The 13,640-nt window shown below is 50.2% G+C and overlaps 1 protein-coding gene across 1 annotated transcript in view; it reads right to left on the bottom strand.

The window, feature by feature from the left end:
- Positions 1-13,640, bottom strand: part of dym (dymeclin) — a 48,528-nt gene continuing 34,888 nt past the window's right edge. The window contains exons 15-17 of the mRNA XM_056578145.1: positions 12,999-13,181; positions 9,460-9,573; positions 1-1,631 (exon numbers count right to left, since the gene is read on the bottom strand). Coding sequence (XP_056434120.1) covers positions 1,482-1,631; positions 9,460-9,573; positions 12,999-13,181 — 447 coding nt within the window. The 3' untranslated portion in view covers positions 1-1,481. The remainder of the gene's footprint in view (positions 1,632-9,459; positions 9,574-12,998; positions 13,182-13,640) is intronic.

The raw sequence follows: 13,640 nt of genomic DNA, 5'->3' as shown, positions 1-13,640 counted from the left end.
TATTATAAAAAACAAAGGTCTCAAAAAACACATGCATATTAATAGCATCCTTAAATGTATGTGGCGTAAAACATTAAATCCTCAATTACGTGGTCCTAATACATTCAATGAGAAGAGAGGTAAATAAATGCACGACACTTGAGGTAATTTAATGAATGTCTTTATTTTGAACCTCTTTTTATCAAAGAGCCGAATGCCACGACATGTGAGCGTCTCTCACCTTTCAAAATAACAAACAGGCCAGTCACTCCGCGGCCGGGACATAGAATAAAAAACATAAAAAGAAGGAAAAAGAGGAAAAAAATAAATAATATTAAAAAAAAGTCTTATTTTGAACACAAGATTAAGCGATGGGGGTGATCACCGGTCTCGATCGCAGGGTTGGTGACTGGGTGAACCCCGACAGTGGAACTGCTCCCACTTGAGTAAGACGGTGAAACATGGAGATGGTAGGAGAGCTAAACATGCCCTCAGGGGCTGGGCGAGTTCACGAAGAGACGGATCGAATGGGAGCCAAGGTGAGCTTCATGGGCTGAAGACAATGCTTGGAGTCTGAAGTCAGTGAGCATTTGAAACATCGATACAGGTATATGTTGTTTATAACATATTATACATTATGCAAGGACTTCCAATCAAATGTCAGGCCCAACCCCCTTTTTCTTTGAGGCCCCGATAATTAGGATGGTTTGATTGATGCTATTGTGTCAGTTATTTACCCTGTACTGTGAATAGTCGGAGTTCAATGGGGCTCTGTCTGTGTCTATTATGACAAAAATAAGAATGAAAAATAAATGCAATGATAATCTATATGTACCGCGCACGTCATAAAAATTACTGAGGGCCGCATAGCAAAACAAACGTTTTTGCAAATCTAACCTAACCCTAACCTCATTTTTATGAAATGTATAAACAAATCTTCAGTGCCGTTGTAAATACAATTTCACCAGAGGGAAACAAAATAAAGTAACACTTTGGAACAGTTCCTATCCTTGACCTCTTTTCCCTAGTCAGATATATAGACCTCCAGTGTCCTGCGCTATGAAGAAGTAGAGAAAGACAAGAGCAAATATCATAACTGGGCAGGTGTTTTAAAGGACCGAGGGTGTTTCTGATGTATTTTCTGCACATGCAAGTAATGGACTCCTTTATATGACGTAGGTATAGCCGGGGGGGGGGGGGGGATTAGAAAAGGGGGCCATGACAAAGAAAGAGCAGAAGCACAGGACTATGTTGAAGTTTAATTCAAGGAGGAGAGAGACGGGTTGGTGGGGGGCAAAGTTCTGTGCAGAATTCCCTCAAAAATAGCGTTCTGTACACGGTTGAGGCACTTCTCCCGAAATAACTAAACAGCGTGCACATATAAGGAGTACTGTGCACACACGCGCACCACACACACACACACACAGTAAATCAACCATTCTCTGCTACACACAGTCAGTCCACTTCAGAGGGGGGGTGTGGCCTCAGCCAGGGGTGTGGCCTCAGCCAGAGTCCATGCTGAAGAGCTCCACCCCCTGAGGGCTCCAGTACAGCCCCACCCCCGAGCTGAAGACCAGCGACCACACGTAGGGGATGAAGAAGTCCTCGGGCTGGTCCTCCTCCACGTACTTGAACTTTAGCTCTGGGAACTTCTGCAGACGCGCGCACACACACACACACACACACACACACACACACACACACACACACACACACACACACACACACACACACACACACACACACACACACACACACACACACACACACACACACACACACACACACACACAGGAGAAACAGGGATGTCTATTAAAGCATAGGATAAAGACAAGTATAGTAAGGTTTTTCTGACTGTTTACTTAAAGTAGGTCATAATGTTTCTACATCTTCAATCCAAATATTTGTAATAAAATCATTGTATCAAAGATGTATTGCACCAATTATCCTTCCAAAAGCAAATTGATCTTTCAGCAAATTGCTGATAGATCCTATTAGTACACGTTGCCGTCTGCATACATGGGGTAAGGAGTCCCAACATGGAACCTATAAAACCCATACAGAGAGGTCAAATAACGAAACTCCAAACAAAAATCCCCACGCTGCATTACCTAAAGCCCCCTATATACTGTATACTCAATCACCACTTTTTATTACATGTTCTGTCAAACATAAAACAAAACCTTAAAACACACACAAGCATAGACAACAGGAGACCTCCATGGAAGACGATCACCTCACGACGAGGTACCCCCGGGCATATGAAGACCGGGCGGGCAAGCTGTTGGAGAGTTGCAGGTGTCTTGTGAAAATGTCACTCATCTCCTAAGACTTCTGTTCTCTTCCTCCATGAGCAGGCGTCCTGGGACCCCTGCTTCAACCCCCCCCACCCATCACCAAGTTCAAGCAAGCCCCTCCAAACTCATCGCCTCGTCCACAACACCAGCCCCCCCCCCCCCCCTCCCCGCCCCCCCGCCCATCCATGCGGACACCAGCAGGTGGAAGGCGAAATATGGCCATCAATAATAGAACACTGTCTCATTATGCGGCCCGGCCATTATGTACACGCGCGTGCCACGCTAATAGCGACGCACTGAAAGACAGACTACAGAGAGAGGGAGAGCTGTGACGAATCCCCCCCCCCCCCCCCTCCACCACCACCCCTATCCCGTCATCCAGCCAACCAGCGCCGCCCGCACCCCCGTCCCATTCTTCCTCCCCGGCCCCGGCGGCCCGGGCCCTTTATGTAGCGGTCACACTCGGCTCCATTGAGCCACGGCTGGCTCCTATTCAGCCCGTGGCCGGGCCCCTGTGCTATCGGTATCACATCGCTCGCAGACACACAGGGGCCACGGGGGTCATAGGCCATATGCCACGCCGCTGAGGCAAGACCACACACACATAACCGCCATTGTGTGGCCGGGGGCGAGACACAATGAATGAGTCACATTATGTCGCCATTGTGTGTGTGTGTGTTTGTATTCTCTGTGTGTTCTCTCTCTCTCTGTGTGTGTGTGTGTGTGTGTGTGTGTGTGTGTGTGTGTGTGTGTGTGTGTGTGTGTGTGTGTGTGTGTGTGTGTGTGTGTGTGTGTGTGTGTGTGTGTGTGTGTGTGTGTGTGTGTGTGTGTGGTTTATTCCGCTGACAAAGTCTAGCATGTGAGCGGCACAAAGCCTTATGATGTTCGTATGACATTTGTATTGACTGCCCCTTTATGGAAAAGCTCTACCTTATCATGTTAATAATGGAGCATGGACTCTCGTTCCCTGGCGGGCTGCTTTCAATTTGGAGGCTTTGCTAGACTTTTAAAAGGGCACAACATTAAATGATGATTCAGTCGATGAGTCAGACAGTTATTGAAGCTCAATAACTTTCGATTCAAATTTACAGCTGATTCTAATTTCCATTCAAGCTCCCTTTCCTGCAAATTGCAGCCATTGCCGTACAATTTAACAGACTAAATTGGACAGTACCACAGAAATCTTTCACACTGTGTAGAGAGAGAAGAGAGTGAGAGACTGAGAGACAAGAGAGAGAGAGACTGAGAGAGGCAAGAGAGAGAATTATTTCAGAATTCTTTTCCCCCCAAAGAATATTCAGAGTGGCAGCAATTGGCTGAGCCTGAAGTAATAAATCACTTTAAAGTATTTTCCTGCACATAGCGTATGGGTTCTCTACACAGCAAGTAACCACGGCAACTGAATAATACGCCGCCATGGAAAAATAATAATAGTAATTTGTAATCTGGACACATCCAAATCGAATCTCCTTCAGACGGAGAAACACAAAAGTCAGACGGAGCTAGACGGTGCTATAGAAGTCTCCTCTCACACGACTGAGTATCAGACTGCTACAAGATATGTTCTGCCTGGCTTGCTACCCCAGGTCAAGCACAGTACTTCCTTGGATAATCGGAACACACTGGCTCCACAAAGGTATTGCCACCCTTTCCGTCACCCCCCCCCTACATACACACAGACACACACAATTCCAAGATCACAATTCCAAAAATTCCGCCAAAAATTACAGACATACACAATCTCTTATCCTCTCTCTCCCCGTCTCCCTCTCTCTCTCTGTTTCCTCCTCCTCCCACCGCCCCCATCTCTTTTCGGTTGTTTGGCAGACGTCTCCAGCCTTCCTTGCATAGTTGCATATCAGTTAATTTATGGTTGCTGGCTGGCTGGACCGGGCCCCCACCCCTGCAGACCGTCTGGGTGTCTGCAGCTCCTATCAAGGCTCAGTACTCTGTGTTCTCCTCCTCGGAGCTCTGGACCGCACGGTCCGGGCCAAGGCACGACAGGCCAGGCAAATATGTGGGTCGGGTGCAAACACAAAAAATTAGAAACACATACACACCCTTTTTGGTACAACAACAAGTGTACAACATCAATTCACAAGCCCCCCTTTTTTTTGTATTGTCTTCATAGGCGTGTACACATGCATGGACGCGAGTATGCATGTACACAAACACACACGTGCACCAACACACACACACACACACGTCGTGCACCAACACACACACACACACACACTCGTGCATACACAGACAGACAGGCGCATGCATGAATACACGCAAACACACGCATGCATGCACACACACACACATGCATGCACACTAATACACAGACAAACACACGCATACAGACACACACACGTATACACACACACACACACACACACACACCCTCATAACAATTAGTACATTCCTTTGATATCATAACCCGTCCCGTGCGTCTCCCTATCAGCACCAGAGTGACGCCTAGAGAGGACCCCTGATATCAACACACACCGCAAACAAACAAGTGTGTCTCCCCAGCGGCTCCTTCTCAGGCCGCCCGGCCCTGCACACAGCCCCCTGACCAACAGATCCACCACAACACTGATTAGGACGAGACACGCCAATGCCGCCACCACACACACACACACACACACACACACACACACACACACACACACACACACACACACACACACACACACACACACACACACACACACACACACACACACACACACACACACACACACACACAGGAAAACATCCCTGACTATGACCTCTGGAGCTCGAGCCGCGGCGCTCTTCTTCGCCAAGTCAGGCTCCCCTGGCGTCCGTTGGGAAAGGACAGAGCGTGTTGACCGACCCCTCCCTCCCGGCCCTTCCCCTCTCTGTGTTTATGTGCTCAAGAGTGTGGCGCGGTCGTCTGGACTACACTCGCCACTTGAAATATTGTTCTTGGCCCCGGAGGGAGATGGTGCCGTCACCCCGGCGGAATTCAAACTGCTCCGTTTTTCAGGCAATTACATTTCAGCGGCGCGGCGGCGGCGGCGGCGGCGAGCTGGAGGGAGTTCAGACGACGCGGGTCGGGCGAGGAGGGTGTGAACAGCAGGGGCGAGGGAGAGCCTTGACGTGCTCTTTTGATCGCTCGTGCGTGGGTTCACTTTTTTTAAATAAAATAATAGTGAATGGATCGCATTTCATGAGTCAATGGAATGGCGTTGCCGTGTGAATCCGGAGTGATGTTTATTTTCTTTCTCTCCAAAGAGCACACTTGTGAATCTGTGGTAAGATTGATCAGTGTGGAGTCACGAATCATTTGGAGTTGTTTTTATTATGATATCTTATATCTCAGTACTACAGGGTAGTATAGTATATCATAGTACAGGGGGGTATAGTATAGGAACCAATGGAGAACAAGTTCAACTGCTAACTGCAAGTGCTGTTGATCGCCACTAGGTACCACAGGAACATCGTGGATGAGATGTGCACAGCTCTCTGAATACTGAGTGGGGAAGCAAAAATCAAACTCAAGTCACAAACACTTGAGACACATGAAGAGGCCGGTGTTTGACTTCAGGAGTGACCCGTAATCCGCAATGCACCGTATCTAAAATCAATACAAGTGGACCAGCATCTGGATCCAACACAGAGTCTAGGGTCTATTTCTATCACTCTCTCTCTTTATACATGGCCTCAATCCTACCTGTTTGAACTTGAGTGTGGAATTGAATCGATCGGAATAAGTGAGGGACAAAAGGAGGTAAGACGATGTGCAGATCATACAGGACCAGCAACTGACCACCTGTTCCCTGAGGGAAGATGTTTTCCCGTCATTGTACTGAACTGGGGCAGCCCACGTGTGTGTGTGGAGGTGCAAAGTGGATTGAGTGTGTCCAGCCGGCCCCGAGACCTCCCTCGGACGGGGGGTACCGCTGTTTGCAGACACACACAGAGGCGTGTGTTTGTCCTAGGACGGTGAAACATGCTATCTCTAAACAAACACGGCACTATGAAAGGTGTGAAATGTACTGCTGCTGCTGTTGACCGCACACAAACACGCACGCACGCACACGCACACACACACACACACACACACACACACACACACACACACACACACACACACACACACACACACACACACACACACACACACACACACACACCAGTAGTTGTATCATAGGGTACTCTATATACATGCACTTTTATTCATAGTAAAGTTGACTTGAGTCAAATATCAAATATTTTCCTGTAAATAAATAATAATTTAGGTCACTTTCTATCGCCCAATGAACTAACGCAATGCTACAATCTGGGTGTCATTGTGGACAGCTTATATCCCCAAGAAATTACAGTTTTAACGCCAAAGGAGTCCCCAAAGAGAAGGAAACGTCTGCCACCGGCCCTCTGGGCTTGAATTCACAACAACTCGCCTCGAAACAATCATATCACTACTGGTCCCGTGATTCTGCAACAGCTCTGCCAGCAGGGTGCGTAGAGGTGTGCCTTCCAACCAACGCCGCAGCGAAAACACCTCATGGCTTTAAACGCCATGGTCAAGCAGGGCCCGCCCACTTTGTAGTCGCCGCATCGGCACAACTACAAATTCAACATTAATCAGAAGGAGTCTGATCATCTGCTCTCTCGACTCACTCCCGTCGCCCCCCGGGGGGCCGGTATTAGAGGCAGTAATTGTGTCGAAAGACACCCCACTCGACCCCCATTACCCTCTACAGTAGACGGGCTGATGGAGTCACCGAGGGGGGTTGAGGGAGTTCATTGATAAAAAAAACGAAATAACTAATGAATGAATAACAATTGATGATAGGCAGGACCCCTTGCTAGGACCGAAATTCGCCCGGAGAAAAAGGCAGCGGGACTTTTACTTGAACTAAATGACAAGAGATGGAAAGATATGCACAGGTCAGTGATTAAATTGAAACCGATTCAGTTGAAAGGCTTGACGGGCAGCTTTAGCTGTATTTGAGCTTTATTCCATACAGAATGTTTCCAAGTTCCAAACGCTTCTTTATGAATTTATACTGTAGTAAGCCATCATATCTCTTTCCCCATCCTGACTCCATGCCAGTACGTGGTGAACCACAACCTTATTTTGCAAACGCCATTCAAATCCAGAAGAAGAAGCATGCGAAGAATATTGCACAAAGTGTTGGCGTGATATATGGCCAGTTCAACGCCATTTGGCTGTCTTTCTATTGTGTCATGGTCGAATCATACAAATGTGGGATCTTTTGGCAAGTGTCTCTTCAAAACACGCGTCCAATTTGTTACCCGGAGCACACACTCACTTGAACACTTGCTATGCATCCTCTCTGATTAAGGACCGCATATGAATGTGACCGAAAATGAAAATATCAGATTCCATGCGTATGAGAGAGAGAGAGAGAGAGAGAGAGAGAGAGAGAGAGAGAGAGAGAGAGAGAGAGAGAGAGAGAGAGAGAGAGAGAGAGAGAGAGAGAGAGAGAGAGAGAGAGAGAGAGAGAGAGAGAGAGAGAGAGAGAGAGAGAGAGAGAGAGAGAGGAGAGAGAGAGAGAGAGAGAGAGAGAGAGAGAGAGAGAGAGAGAGACACATCGCCTGAGACAGAGAGCCAAAGAGAGTGAGCGAGAGACGTAGACCGAGGGGCTATTGGCCTTGCACACCCCATCCCTCCCTCCTTTCCTCCCTCCCCCCCCCCCCCCCCCCCCCCCCCCCCCCCTCGCCGCAGCGCGTCGGTCCCACCAAGACAAATGTCTCTTGGGCGCGACGCCCGTCTCGAACGCCGAGCGAACACATGATGAAACGCGCAATTAAAAAAACGCTCGTGAGCTGGTGGGGGAGGAGGAGGGGGGAGAGATAGAGAGAGAGAGATCAGCAGATGCATATCTCTCTCCCCCCCCTGATTGATTAATGGCAGCGGAGCCGGGATAGGGGGGGAGGAGGGGGGGAGGGGATGGGTGGTCACGAGGTGCGCTGGCAGATTTATTCATTCCGTCCCGTCTGACAGACGTCTGTCCCCGCCGACTCGTCTCCTTGAAACGCCATTACCGCGGCGACACGCAACGTGACCTGGAGGATGAGCATTAATGCTAATGAGGGGGTAGAGGAGAGGGGTAGGGGGGGGGGGGGGATGGGGGTCGTGGCTCTTGTCTCGCGTCTCCAACAGGAGCTCTCACTCCTCATCCTCGTACTCCATCTGTCGCCGTGTCTTGACGCCACTCCCGCCAATTATTCCTCCGTCGTTCTCCCCTGGCGCGCCTTCTGGCTCTTCCTCCTCACCGGGTCCTCCTCCTCTTCCTCATCTTCTTCTCCACTTCCTCCTCTTCCTCACAGTCTCCTCCTCATCCTCCTCCCTGGGCTCCTCATCTTCACAGTCTCCTCCTCCACCTCTTCCTCCTCATTGTCTTCTCCTCCTCCTCCTCTTCCTCCTCCTCCCTGGGCTCCTCATCCTCAGTCTCCTCCTCCTCATTGTCTTCTCCTCCTCCTCTTCCTCCTAACCGTCACCGCCTCCTCCTCACCGTCTCCTCCTCCTACTCTTCCTCCCCCTCTTCTTCCTCCTCTTCTTCTCTGTCTCCTCCTCCTCCTCCTCCACACCATCTCTTCCTCCTCTTCTTCCTCACCGTCTCCTCCTCCTCATCCTCCTCCCCACGTCTTCTGTCATCTCCTCCTCTTCCTCCTCACAGTGTCCTCCTCCTCTTCCTCAACAGTCTCCTCCTCTTCCTCCTCACCATCTTCTCCGTCTCTTCCTCCTCACAGTCCCCTCATCCTCTTCCTCCTAACCGTTTCCTCCTCCTCCTTAATGTCTCTCCTCTTCCTCCTCCTCCTCTTCATCCTCCTCCCCATCTCCTACTCCCAGATCCATTAGGAGTGCAGGGGGGGAGAGGAGAGGAGAGGGGGGGCTAATAACCACCGTTCTCATGCATGAAGACGAGGGCTAACGTGCCCTCTTCATCTCCTCCCCGTCAGCCTCACCTCTCCTTCAACCCCCTCGACGTCAACCCGCCTGCCACGCCCTCCATCATGAGAGCCGCACGTGTGTGCGCGTCTCCGTCTCTGTGGGTCTCCTCCGTGTGTGTGTGTGTGGGAGCACATTGATGTGCACGTGGGTGCATTAGAGTGAACATGTCCCAGTAGGTGTGTGCACGTGAACCTGTGTGTGTGTTGAAGTGAGTGCAGGCGGATCCCCGTGTGCACGGTTGGGTACCTTGAGGCGGTCTTTGGGCAGCGCCTGGGCTCCTTTCATGATGACTTCCTGGACTCTTTCCACCGACAGGTCACTTCCTGCCTGCTCCAGACGCGTGCTGAAGAAGCCAATCACCTGCCAGAAGAACAACAACAATGACATGATTTCAAAAAAGTATATTATTTTTTTCTTTTTCATCCATTTAAAACCACCGGGTTTTAACCAGCCAATGGTTTCTGCGGGTTCTAGGGTCACGTATTAAATACTTTCTTTGAAAGCTTTAAAAAAAAAAGAGCAGTGTACACATTTGAAATGCGTTACCGTGGTAACCCACACCTGATCAGCCCCAATGTGTGCTTTTGGTACTGCAAACTCACTAGTGCTACACATGGATCACTTGGCTTACATTGACCGCTGGCTGGCGTGTGGTGGTGGAGAATGAGCCATTGGAGAATAAGGAGAATAAAACACTACAGGTGTGTGTGTGTGTGTGTGTGTGTGTGTGTGTGTGTGTGTGTGTGTGTGTGTGTGTGTGTGTGTGTGTGTGTGTGTGTGTGTGTGTTCTGCTACCAAGCGCTTCCATGGGGACAATGGGGTCTCAATATAGCGGCCGCAAGCTGAACAGTTTGAGACATGCCACTTTAGAAACTCATCACACAACTCCTTGTCACCATAGTTCTGAGACCTCTGCTCTTCCTCCGTTCCGTGTGTCGCTCCTTCCCTTTGCCCGCCGCCCACGGCAGCGAAGGGATTTCATTTCCCCGTATCGTCTTTATGCTGCTGCTAATCTCTCTGAAGCTGAGCACTTCCAATCCCTGGTCCTATCAAATTGATCAGCGAGTCCTCCCGCTGATTGAAGCTGCCCAACCCGAGGAAACAGGACACACACACACACACACACACACACACACACATACATGACGACACTCCGTGCAACGGAGGGACAACGAGGACGCGGGGAGAACACACTTCATACGGGCCCGTGGTCCGGTACACAGGCTGGGTGAGGTCTGAGGTGTGTGTTGTGTGCTGTGCGTTTTGCGGTGTGTGTTGTGCAGTGTGTGTTTTGCGGGGTGTGTTGTGCGGTGTTTGTAGTGCGGAGTGTGTAGTGTGTCGTCTGTAGTGTGGTGTGTGCTCTGCGTTGTACGGTGTGCGTTGTACGGTGTGCGTTGTACGGTGTGCGTTGTGTGGTGTGTGTTACGTGGTGTGCGTTGGGTGACGTGCGGTGTGCATGCGAGGACGCAGGGCTCTATTGTGGTGGTCGACTGTGGCTCCGCGGGGGGGGGGGGGGGGGGGGGGGGGGCGGGGCGGACGGACGGATGGTAGCGTCCACTCGGGCAATGGCTCTGCACGCGCTCGGTGGAAACAGGTCTTTGGAGCAAAAAGAAAAAAGGTACATATATATACACCTGCCAGATGAAAGGGAAAATGCATTCACAGGGCCCATTGTGTGAGTCCCGTATACGCGCGTGTGGAGTGCTTCTTGTTTTGTACGCGTTTTGTATCTCAGGACGCCTCGGCCGAGTGGCCTGGAGATGAACCCACGGCACACCGACAACATCCGCTCCAAGATCCTCACACAGAAAAAGAAAAAAGCGATCAAAAACAATACATGGATCCATGCGCCCCGTCCGTCTCTCTCTGCGCGCGCGCGTCTCCGGTCCTGTGATGCATCCCCTCCCCGCAGGGCTCTTCACACCCTCCGACAGCTCCTCTTAAGGGGGGGGGGGGGTGGGGGGGTAGCAAAGCCCCTGTGTTGCCCGGTCTCTAGGGGGGGGGGGGGGCAGGTGAGGCTTCATATAACCGAGCGTGGCATCATAGTATTCTCCTTCTTCTTCTTCTTCGTCTTCTTCTATGGGCTTGTGTTTTTTTTTTCATGAATAAAGATGACGACGATGGCCGTGTGTGCGTGGTGGTGGAGGCGCGGGCACACCGCCTTGTGTTGCGTCGGAGTACAAAAGACACACACACACACACACACACACACACACACACACACACACACACACACACACACACACACACACACACACACACACACACACACACACACACACACACACACACACACACACACACGCAGGGGTTTTTGTTTCTCTGTCTGTGTGTCTCCGTGTGTCTGTGAGAACATTTGTGTGCACGTGTGTGCATGAGTGAACATTTCCCTGTGCGTGAGAACACGCACTTACACACACACACACACACACCCTCTGCAGACTCGCAACAGGCAAGGCATGATTTTTAAGGACACACACATATGCGGGCACACACACACACTAACACACAGAGAGACCTATAGATTTCCTAAGGGCTAGCACACACGCACACAGTTATTATAACCTCAGAGTCACAGATGCTGATGCATGTTTTAATGAACATATGCTCACACAAGTGCACCGACCAAACACATACAGACACTCCAATACTCCCTACTGGCCCCTCCAAGTGTGCCCTCCGTGTGCCCTCCAAGTGCCCCCCCCCCCCCCCCCCCCCCCCCCCCGTCTCTAAGGCACTCTAGAAAACTATATCCAGCTATGATTGACAGGCAGCTCTCACCGCACCCGGGGGTCCTCTCGGAGACCGGCCCCCTTACTCCAATCAATAGAGCCTTGCACCGCCACCGCCTAGTGCAATCACAGAGCGTCCTCAGGGCATCGCACACACCTGATCTGGGATCACCACACTGCCGTCGGAGATGGTAAGCAGCCGGGTGGTTTGAACAACAACAACGACGATGGCAACAGAAATAATCGGAATATAATCATCATCATCATCATCATCATGATTCTCAGTTGTTATCGCGTCCGGCGTCTGCTCTGTGGGGTATCGTTAAAAGTCGTTGGGCGTGGTCGGGTTTGTGAACCGGGCAACAGCGTGACCTGGGTTTCCCTCGGCAACCGTAGGCAGGCAATCTCAGACCAAGAGACGGGGTTTATGTGTTTAGGAGTGCTAATGGCGCCGGGACACATTTCCTTCTGGATGCGTCCTACTGAGATATCATCTGGACATTGCCCTCAGATAAGGCAATTACAGCCAGCGGTAGTACTGGGAGCGTTCAGAGCAGTGGGTGGAGTGTGCTTTGAAAACACGGATTACGCATCGATTTCTCACTCCGATTTGATGTTGATTTTATGTTAACTAAATCTACTCTAGCAATTGTGCCATCTGTTCTGTTGTGTGCCTTGCAATAATTCACCCGTGCGTGAGTGTGTGTATCAGTTCTTGTGCGAGAGCGTTGTGCCCGTGTACGTGTGTGTGTGTGTGCGTGTGCTACATCTGTGCGTGCATGTGATTCTACGCATGTGTGCGTGCGTGCGTGCATGCGTGTGCATGTGCGTTTGTGTATGCAAACAAAGTATGTTCATGTTTATATGTGTATGAATATGCATGTGTGAGTGCGCGTGTGCGTGCGTAGGTATGTGCATGTGTGTGTGTGCGTACGTGTGTGCATGTGTGTGCGTGTGTGTTTATGTATGTGCATTTGTGTATGCACAATATGCTGATGTGTGTGTGTATGTGTATGTATGTGCACGTGTGTGTGCGTGTGTGTCCATGCGTACCGTGTCCAGGTTCTGCATGATGTCCTGGAAGGAGGGGTGCATGCGGAACTGCTCGAAGAGCTCCCTCTTGTAGAGCAGGGCGTACACCAGGTTGGGGTTGAGGTGCAGAGAGTTGGCCAGGCACGAGTTGATGATCTCCAGCATCATGCGAATCACCTCCTCGATCACGCACAGGTCCTGCGCCTGGGGACAGACAGAGAAGCCGTCATCATCCATCTGTCCGTCAATCCATCCATCCATCCGTCGATAAAATGAAACATTATTGACAGAGCGTTTTTCGTGCAAAAACACAATTGTATTTTAGAGTGCTTAAATGTGGATAAATGTCTCTTTGTTCACCGTCTGTCGCTGAATGACATAATGCAATGGCTACGGCTCATATGTGTCCCCAAAAGAGGACACAATGCAAATCTTTGAGTTTACCGCTTTAAAGTCGTAATCGCAAACATTTGAATGCTAATAAGTTTCGGTTAAGTCACTATCGGCAAATGAGGGAACACAACGGGGATTGAGCCCCACTTCCCTTGTATCTACTGAGGTCATCTATACTTTCTTTGTTCGGTCATAGAAAGTGACTGTTTACTCGAAATGCTAGCAGAGACTGGGAAAAAACCAGTACGCTGCCTCACACCCAGTAGCTCC

Source organism: Gadus chalcogrammus, chromosome 19 (assembly GCF_026213295.1).
Source record: "Gadus chalcogrammus isolate NIFS_2021 chromosome 19, NIFS_Gcha_1.0, whole genome shotgun sequence".
NCBI lineage: Eukaryota > Metazoa > Chordata > Actinopteri > Gadiformes > Gadidae > Gadus > Gadus chalcogrammus.
The sequence above is the reverse complement of the archived record's forward strand: the minus strand, read 5'-3'. Positions and strand labels throughout refer to the sequence as shown.